General features: G+C 35.1%; 2 protein-coding genes across 2 annotated transcripts; one reads left to right on the top strand and one right to left on the bottom strand.

Moving 5' to 3' along the window:
* Positions 1 to 892: 892 nt before the first annotated feature.
* Positions 893 to 3,752, bottom strand: LOC137746950 (translation machinery-associated protein 22-like). Its single transcript, XM_068486955.1, has 7 exons — positions 3,494 to 3,752; positions 3,260 to 3,349; positions 2,884 to 2,933; positions 2,657 to 2,738; positions 2,492 to 2,559; positions 2,318 to 2,401; positions 893 to 1,362 (listed from the first exon to the last, which is right to left on the bottom strand). The coding sequence occupies exons 1-7, from the start codon at positions 3,639 to 3,641 to the stop codon at positions 1,306 to 1,308; spliced, it is 579 nt and encodes a 192-aa protein (XP_068343056.1). The 5' UTR covers positions 3,642 to 3,752; the 3' UTR covers positions 893 to 1,305.
* A 4,201-nt stretch (positions 3,753 to 7,953) lies between these two features.
* LOC137748559 (LOB domain-containing protein 24-like) lies at positions 7,954 to 8,745 on the top strand. The gene is made up of 3 exons (XM_068488762.1): positions 7,954 to 8,352; positions 8,505 to 8,641; positions 8,715 to 8,745. Exons 1-3 carry the CDS (start codon positions 7,954 to 7,956, stop codon positions 8,743 to 8,745), a joined length of 567 nt encoding a protein of 188 aa, XP_068344863.1.
* Positions 8,746 to 9,507: the final 762 nt, after the last annotated feature.

Raw genomic sequence — 9,507 nt, 5'->3', positions numbered from 1 at the left:
TAATCATTTTGTTTTCAGGTTTTATTCTGTTTCCATATGTTACCAAACAAGATATTTTCAGTAAAAAACTGAAATGGTTACTAAGTTTTTTTTGTTTTCGTGTTTTGGTTTTGTACTTTTTTTCCTTATTCTTCCCTCTCCCGCCACCCTCTCTCGACCCTTCTTCTTCGTCTTCTTTTTTTATCCCTTATACTTTTCCTCAATCTATAGGGCAAAAACTGAATACGAAAAACTATAGATGAAATGGTTATACAACATTCACTTCAACCTTTTTTAATTTTTTTTGGAATGAAAGAAGCAAGTGGGTTTATATTATATTAATCCACTCTTGGGATACGAAAAATTTTACTCCGTTTAAACCCTTCTTCACTATGCTTAACCCGCCAACAAATCCAATTTTAGATACGCTTCTCTTTGGCCGGTGACAAGTGCAATCTTTGACATGGTTATAATATTGTTTGTTTATAATAACGTACGATGAAACATTTAACCCAAAAAGACATGGAGTACAAAACGGCCTGACAACCAGATCTAGGCTGGCAAAGACAAGGATTTCCTGCTTGGGGAACACAGTTGGCTGCATAATTAAGGTTTTCAATCTTAAAAGTTTGCACCCTGTTTAGGCTGAAAAGGTCTCGAGGCAAGAGGGCAAAAAGTTATGGACTATAACTCAGTTGGTTAAGAACATTCATCATTTGCATTCGAGGGTCCCCAATAGATTTCCTCTTTGCGCAATATTGCTCGTGTACATCTAGAAAGGCCTTCAAGGTCTTGGAAAATTCACAGGCGTGGTTTCAATCATAAGTAGCACTTAGTGCTAATCTCAACCATTAATTTTCTGTGTCACTCAATCCTACATAGTAGCATTGAGGAAAAATTGCAAATTCACTGCTAGAATATAAAATGTAAACGATAATTCGTAAACCAAAATTTTGAATATGTTTCTAATTTGTTAACTCACGGAAGCTAAAGATTACAGGAAGCAGCAGCTAGGTCTGCAACATGAGGATCAACCTTAGGTAATATGTGACACACAAGAACAGAGCAAGTGGCATATACCATTACCCCTACAAAGCAAAATACAGATCTCGAAATACAATTTAACTGCAAAAAATGTAAAATTCTTGCAACCAAGATAACTAGAGACTCGAGAGGGGCAAACATCTCACTGGCAATCGGACTCTTGGAACTTTAAGGAGTATGTTCACTGGTCCTTTACTTTGATAGCACACTGAATCGAGTTAAAGCTCGCACCAACAGGAGAAAGATACCATGCTCCATCTTATTTGTGTGCCACGGTACTGTTCAAGCAGCAGGGACCTTTCTGCCATCTTCAATAAAGAAAATTGCAGCTTCTGGGACCTAAGGGAGGAAAAGAAAAGTTTTAGATACTTTAAACTAAGCATGTATAAAGTCGAAAACACAAGATTACCAAAACATGGCTAAAAAGGGGGACGAGGGGACAATAATGCAAAATCAACTCATATGGTTTCTTCAGATACATGTATGCTTTTGGCATTTCGGTATAAATTAAAGTACACGTTCGATTCATGCCAATCAAAATTAAGAATACGTCTTCACAGGTGTTAACACTCCAGTTTCAACATTCATTTAAGTTTTTGGTGATGCTAAATACAACCCAGCCTTACCAATTTGACTATTCTGTAAAACAATTAAAACTGCAAAATTACCATTAAATAGAAAGAAAAATGAAACAAAAAATCAGACCAAAGTTGATATTAAGATTTTCTATTCAGGTTGAACATGGATCTCTACATGAACATATTTGAAGATTTGAAGGTTAAAGCAAAGGCCCTTGGCCTTCTATGGCATATTAAATACCTCCCCTCGTACAAAAATAGAAAGAAAAAGAAAAAGAAGCATAAAAGGATAATCCTTGATGCCCCGACTTTTTGAAGGATTCACTAAAAAAAATTCCTAAGCATGGTGCTACCCCATGCAATCACCCAAGGACATGAAGTGTTAAAATCAAAATGACGACATAAAAAATTGACACTACATGGTACATACGTCCCAAAGCCAAAATTTGGCTAACTGTTTACATGTACCAATATTTAGTTTTAAATTTCACAACTTCCTCACAACATTTCAATTCTTCTTCCTCAGATAACATTTCAATTTATACCATATATTGCGATCCTCATTCATACAATATAGTAACTCCTCTTTGGTCTAATTCATTCATATACAAAGCGTTAAAGAGGTTAATGTTTTTACTGGAACTAAGAACTTCTGTTTTGAACAAAAGGTGAAAACACATATGGAAGAAAGAGAAACAGTAAGCGAAGCAGCTTACATCAGGCCAAGTATCCGTAATGAACTCCACAATGTCATAGGCTATATCTCCTTGAACGTCAATTTGGTCCTTCTCAGTTGGCCCCTGCAACCAACCATTCAAAATAATTATAACAAACCATAATAACAGATGACAGACCAGATTTCAAAAACCATTTCTTAATATCTATCATACCTTAACAACAGAGGCTCCCGTTGCAAACTTTTTACCCAATTTCTTTGAAGCGTCACTAAGTTTGACACCTGAATTGTAATTAAAGAAACCAAGTTAATTATGGTAGAAACAAAATAAGGATATCCAAATAGAAGGACAAAAGATGTATAGCAGCAGATCGCTCACCAAAAAGCTCCAGTCCTTTCACAGTGGTGATACATTTTCGCTTATTACGTGTGACCTTTTCAATCGTAACTTCTTGCTTCTCCTAAAGAAAAACCCAATACCAAGTTTAGAAATTTTAATCTAAAGGGTCTCACAACAAATATTGTTATGCAACTAGTTCACCTAGAGAGCTTGTTTGCAAAGGGTTACACCTATTGGATAGAGAAAAACACTGTCAGAAGTCTCACCTTTTTCTTAATCTTCCCGCCTGGAAGGCGCTTGACTTCTTCTTTAGGTGCTGAAGTGCCACCGTCAAGCCAAATACAGAGGGCAGGGAGTGAAGAAAGTCGTTACAATTTGAATTCGCAAAGCGGAAAACAATCTTTCCAAATAAAATTAAAGCCGAAAAAAATATAACACAATTAACATCCCATTTCATCTCATTAGCAGCACAAACAAACACACAACAACAACACATGTTTACGCATTCCATATCTCCACACACGAAACACATATGCTCAGTATCCACACTCATAATTCATCCAATCCAGACCAGAAAAAGTAACAATGTTCAACTAAATACGTAAACACACACACACGACATATACATATTTATAGGATTACCTGAAGAAGCAGCTCCATCACCACCTCCAGAAGAAATACCAGTGGACTGCAACTGGTTGGCTACTTTATCAGTTTCCTTAGCATTAGCCTCTGCACAAATAAAATTAATACAAACAATTAAAACTTTTTCGTTAAGATAACAAATAAATCAAACAAAACAGAGTGATCATAAAAAAATTTAACTTTAATTAAATTTGATTAAAAATAAACTATGGTTCGGGAGAAAGATTGAACCTTTAACGAGATCCGGGTAAAGGTCCGGGGCGTTTTGGATCAACCATGGCTTGCATTTCTCGAAATCAGGTCCGAATTCACAGTACTCTGCAGGCAAACTGCACACCGCGCAGTACAGTACGCGAACCGGTTGGGGCTTCCCCGCCATCAGAGCTCAGCCTCAAGCTCCTCTCTCTCTCTAACCCTCGCTCTGTAATTGGGAAAGTCAAAACGCTGCGTTTAGGTTACGCAAATTGGTGAACTGATGACGGTGTATTGCAGCTGATGATGACGATGAGATTATAGGGATTGTTGGATTACAGGTGTCAGATGTTGATGGCCGAAAAGCGGTTAGTCTTATTGATTGGGGCCCATTCTGTTATGAGTTTATAAGTTTCTTGGGCCCAGTAAACCCACGTACTTGAAATAATTAATAAATATTTTAATAAGTATTGATATTGGCATTCCAAAAAAATCTCAATATGCAGTTGTAACAAGTGTATTTTTTTTTTTAAATACAGAAAATTAGTAATACACAATGAAAATTTTGTAATGCCAACAGCAGTTTTTCTTTTAAATTTTGAAGTTTTTACTTCTTTTTGTTTCAAAGACGAAAATGAAGATTTGAACTTGACATAATTTTCAACGCACATAAGCACAACTAGGCATTCAAGAAAAACGCGCACCAGATGAGAGAACATCAAATTTCGACTCTAAAATCAGTTATACTTTTATTTACTGGTAGAATCATAACAAATTCAAAGTACCCAAATTTTTTTTTTTTATTATTATGGAAAGTACGCAAATATTGTTGGTAATACTAGAAAGGGTAGAAATACCCAAACAAGAATGAAAAGAACAATTTTACTAGCATATGTAATTGTTTGAAGTGACAAATTATATACCATGTAGGGCATGCAAACCATAGTAACATATTAATGTCATAATTTGAAGCTTTTTTTTTTTGTTTTTTTTGTTTTCTAAATTTTTAGTGATCCTTATGGTGATATTATATTTTTAATATGAGACTCGTGGTAAAAAAAATTTAAAAATATTAATTAAGCTTCTATGACGAGTCCGTCACAATTGAGGTTCAAGTCTAAATCTCCTTTAGTTTTCCGTTAAAAAAAAAAGAAAAGAAAACACAGAATCTGTCTCACATGGATAAGTTAACTTGATTTTTAACAATTTTTTAGGCAACAACGTTCACCAATAGCTTTTCGACGGTAGAAAGTCAACATCGAAGTCAAATTCGATATATCACAACTATAGCTCATCAGGTTACAAACTTGATAGTCCACAAATAAATAATTATTCCACATTTTATCATAATTAATTTAGTAACATCATTGATCATAATCTCTGTTCGGGCAAAGATTTGTTCGGAGAAGGCTCCTCAGTTCTCAGCACAGCTCCACAAGGGATTGGTACTTTGGATGTGTAGTCGGGCTCTTGCTTGTTGATGTGTTGCAAGAAGAGGATAGAGTTAGTTCGGAAATGTGCCTTTGTGGGGCCTTAGATGTAGGCCTTGAGGCTCACAATCAAAACTAACTAAATGCTAGGCATGCCACTGCTATCTCAGTATAGCAGATGTAGAACAAGATCGTGTTTAGTTGATTTCTTGCACCCCAAGTTACTTGGACTTCTTGTTATCCAAGGATTGTTGTGGATGGGTTAAGTCCACATTAAGTTATTTTTCTTACCTTGCGAACAAAGATTTTCAGTTCATAATCTTGTATATTCGAATGAGGGGAGTCTAGATCCCTTAAGTCATTTGTTTGGTTCTTGATTGGTTTTAAATGAAAGCATATCCATTAAACTGGCCAGATCCAGATGCAAATGAGACTCTTAAAGTAGGAAAACATATGGATATGACTTGAATACATGCTGGAGAATACATTAAGCAGTAGATCTATTATCTTCGAAAACACACAAAGAACTTTAAGCAAGATTTCACCTTGTCGGGTAAGGTCGAACTTTTTGCAATCACTTCTCTTTGAGTTTACAGAGGTTTCTATGCTAAAAAGGGATGGATGGTAAACCAGTTTACACAAGGGAATCGATACTGCGCCACTTGGGGTGATAGCAAAGCTTCTAAACAAGACAAAAGATAACTTTTGTGAAGGAGATATCCTGAAAATGACTGAGATCTGGGCTAATTACAGCTTTTAGATGCAAATATGGCTTGAGAGCAGAGTTTGTATGTTTGTTGGTTTAATTGGCTGAGTGTCTTTGGGGCCTTTTCCTCCTTTTATAAGCAGATTAGCTCGACTGCAGTGACTTTGCTCTTGCCCGAAAACAACTTGGAGGGTAGTGAGTCATCAGCTTTTTACTTGAATTGCCACTAAAAAATGCTTTTTGGCTGATTGTGAGTTAGTCCCCATCACTTGACATTTAAATCATAGGCACATGTTAGTCCCCATCACTTGACATTTAAATCATAGGCACATGGCCTATGCATTAATGGGAAGACGCCAATTTGTTTTTGGGTTTGATGCTTGGGCCTCGGGCAAGTTAATCTTTAATTGGTATCTTTGGGCTTCCACATATTTGCAGCCCAATGTTCAAATATTAACCCAAACAATCTCATTGTACTCTTCCAAGAGCAAATCACCATCGTTCCCACACTTTTTGCGTCCCCATTGTTTTTATGATCAAATCTTCAACTGGCTTGGTGGAGAGGACTTAGCCTCCAAGTAATTCTGTAGGAAACAAACAAGCAAACATCACCAAATCAAATGTTCTCGCCATCTTAGTTTAATTAAAAGGTCGATTTTAACCTCACATGTGCGATTTATGTATTTGTTTTAATGGAAGACTAACGAAGTTTAGGTTTGGATTGTAATTGCTAACGAAGTTTACCCCAAGTTTTTAATCCTTTCTTTAGTGGAACCTACTGCGAACAAATCAAAGTATTGTCTGCCCTCTATTAACAACTTTTTCAGCACGAGGGTTTCATTGCATTGTCATTACAGGGACCACAAAAGAAATTTGATCTTTTACTTACCAACTTTTGTTAACGATATATGAAATTAAACAACGAATCCGTTGAAGTAAAATACCAATTTCCTTTCAGTCCAATATTTTCTTTTCAAAATTCAAAAATGATCATAATTTTAATCTCGCTTCCAGTTAGTGAAGAAAACTTATATTGGGGAATTAGAGCTCTTAATACGACAATTAGTAGAGACAAATTTTAGTATTTGTCCACCTCATCATTCAATGTTGAAACATCATCTCTTAATGTTGGCAAAGTCATCACTTATCGTTTCGTCGGTGATCTAACAAATGTCTAATTTTTAAAACGTTAGGTAGTTATTTAGAATGTTTTAAAAGGTTAAGGCTAATTTGAAATCACCCCAAAAAGGTTAGATAGTTATCTATATTTAACCTCATTTTGAATTTTGGAGCGTTTCTTCTTTGAGTAATGTTATTTATACCATGTTTTTGTACCACGTTTTCATACCCTACATCATTTGAATTAATCAGATTTTTAAATTTAGTTCATTATTTAATAAACTAATAATTAAGAAACACTAGTTAATTAAATGATGATTGTGGTATATGAGGAGTTTTTCTTCTTCATTTCCTTGGGTTTTGCAAATTTTTCAAATGATGTGATTGTCCACATCAGATACCACCTAAAGTGATATAGAAATATAGCATAAAAACATGGCATGAATAACATTACTCCTATTTTTTAAGCCTTGAGAATGAGGACTCGAACTTAATACATCTTTTAATGTTTTTTTTTTATTTTGGGAAACTTACATCTTTTAATGTTTAGAAGATAAGTACAACTAGATATTTAAGGAAAGTGCATGCGACATAAGTTAACATCGAATTTGGACCGTACAAGCAAATTCTATTTTCATTGACTGGCAGAGTCATAACAAATTCAAATAACCAACCATATTTGGTAGTGCTAGCATTCTCAGGAATAGAGAAAGAACAAATTTAGTAGCATATTTAATCGTTTGGAGTGACAAATTACATACCATATAGGCATGTAAACAATAATAACATATTATTATCATAATTAGAGGTTTCTTTTAAGATTTTTTACTAAAATTTTGTTTAACCGTGTACATAAAATTAAATAACAAATCAGCTGAAATAAATCATATAATACCAACTAGCTTTCGGTCTAATATTTTCTTTTCAAAATTCAAAACGGAACATAGTTTGAATTTTGCTCCCCAACTTGTGAATAAAAACGTATATTGTTAGTAATCAGGGTAAAATGAGCCAATATTAATCCACTTGGATTTGAGTTGTCATAACTAGTCACTCAAAGATTTTCAATTCCAACACAACCGTTACATGCTTTTATAGACGAGGCACATTTCCTAATGCCAATTGGCTTTCACACCCTTAACCAAAATTGTATATATACACCCTATTTACACATATATACATACAACATTTGTTTAATTGCATTTCTTAATCCCTACCCTCATCTCTTCCTCAGCAAAGAACTCATGGCAAATTCTAAAGCTTGTGCTGCCTGCAAATACCAAAGGAGAAAATGTACCCAAACCTGTGAATTGGCCACGTACTTCCCGGCCAGCAGGTTTGTAGAGTTTGTAAATGCGCAGCATATGTTCGGTATGAGCAACATTGAAAAGATTCTGGCTACGGTTGAGCCGGATCAAAGACCAGCAGCGGCTGAGACTATACTCTTTGAAGGGAATATATGGAGGAATAATCCTTCTGTTGGTTGCCTTGGTGTTACCAGATTCCTCCGCGAACAAGTAGATTTCCATGAGAAAGAACTTGAGATGACAAATCTATATCTAGCATTTTACAGGGAATTAAAACAGCAGCTTGATTCGCTCAAAATACAATCAGCACGAGAAGCACCGGTCGTCCCTGATCAAGTAAGCCATGATTTTAATTTTTATTCTTGCTGTCTACTTATCTTCTTACTGAATTATTGTTAATTGATCTATCTTTTTCGGACAAAAACAACATATGTAGACTAAAATAAAATAGCTGATTTATTCTTACTATTTATTTTTGTGTAATGTAGTTCCCTCGGATCACGGCTGAGATGAAAAAGTACGAAGAAGGGTACATCTACATGTCGAGTTTGGAAGACGCACAAGAGAAAGCCTTCGTCATCGGGCTCATGCAACCAGCAAGTTTCAGTGGACCTGGAGAGTCCAGGTACTGAAATTTTTTACCTTTTTTATTTGTAATGTTCCTTTTCTTTTTATTTATATTCTTGATTTAAACGGAGGTGTGGGGAAGAGAAAAAGGAGATGAGGTAGATCGCTAGGGAAGAGTGATGGGGGAGACGAAGATAATTTGTAAGAAGCGCGCCATGAGTTGGTTTTTGAAAAGCATTAGGGTTAACATCCATATTATGTTATTTGACTCTCACACTTTTGCGGGGATGCATATAACGTAAACATCATGTTATTTGATTTCCACTTTGATGTGTATGAATGTATATGTGGCGTGCGAATAACTTTGTCCTTTAAAAGCTCAAACTTCAAATCACTTTTACTTGAAAAATAATGATAATAAATTCTTTTAAAACAAGTATATGGACAAATCTGTTTTTTACCAAATTTACAAGAGATCTCCATTTACAAACCTCTTATGTGGACAATGAGATGAAATGCCAAGTCATTTAATGCAATTAAGTGGGTTTTCATTTTTTTTTTAAGGAGAAATTTGGTTCTCGTCCCTTTCCTTTTATTTCATTGATTGAATTTTTTTTTTAAATTTTTGATCAAGACCGTTTGGTTTTATTCACGTAATTATTCCAATAATAAAATATTTATACGTCAGCATTTTAATTTTATAAACCTTACTCTCTACTAACAACCACCCCACCCCTCCCATGACTTTCTCGTTGTTGTCGGACTCATTTTGCATTTGCTTATTATTGATTTATGAGCGCGAGGCTTAGAGTTACGAAGATCTCGCATTCCAGTATTGTAAAATGAGTGTGCATTCTGGTATTGTTAATGGGACTTGATGTTTCGTGAGATGGATTTTGAGCATCTGGTAGAGAGAGAGAGAGG

This window comes from Pyrus communis, chromosome 1 (genome assembly GCF_963583255.1).
Source record: "Pyrus communis chromosome 1, drPyrComm1.1, whole genome shotgun sequence".
Taxonomy (NCBI): domain Eukaryota; kingdom Viridiplantae; phylum Streptophyta; class Magnoliopsida; order Rosales; family Rosaceae; genus Pyrus; species Pyrus communis.
Note: the sequence above shows the minus strand (reverse complement) of the source record. Positions and strands in the feature narration are given on the sequence as shown.

Bases quoted from the DNA above. Each gene is read 5' to 3' on its own strand.
- LOC137746950 (XM_068486955.1), bottom strand. From the start codon at position 3,641: ATGGCGGGGAAGCCCCAACCGGTTCGCGTACTGTACTGCGCGGTGTGC. The intron at 2,934-3,259 runs GTAATCCTATAA...GTGGCACTTCAG, and splicing joins TGATGGAGCTGCTTCTTCAG to CACCTAAAGAAGAAGTCAAG. The intron at 2,560-2,656 runs GTGAGCGATCTG...ATTACAATTCAG, and splicing joins GAAAGGACTGGAGCTTTTTG to GTGTCAAACTTAGTGACGCT.
- LOC137748559 (XM_068488762.1), top strand. From the start codon at position 7,954: ATGGCAAATTCTAAAGCTTGTGCTGCCTGCAAATACCAAAGGAGAAAA. The intron at 8,353-8,504 runs GTAAGCCATGAT...TGTGTAATGTAG, and splicing joins CACCGGTCGTCCCTGATCAA to TTCCCTCGGATCACGGCTGA. The intron at 8,642-8,714 runs GTACTGAAATTT...ATTTAAACGGAG, and splicing joins AGTGGACCTGGAGAGTCCAG to GTGTGGGGAAGAGAAAAAGG.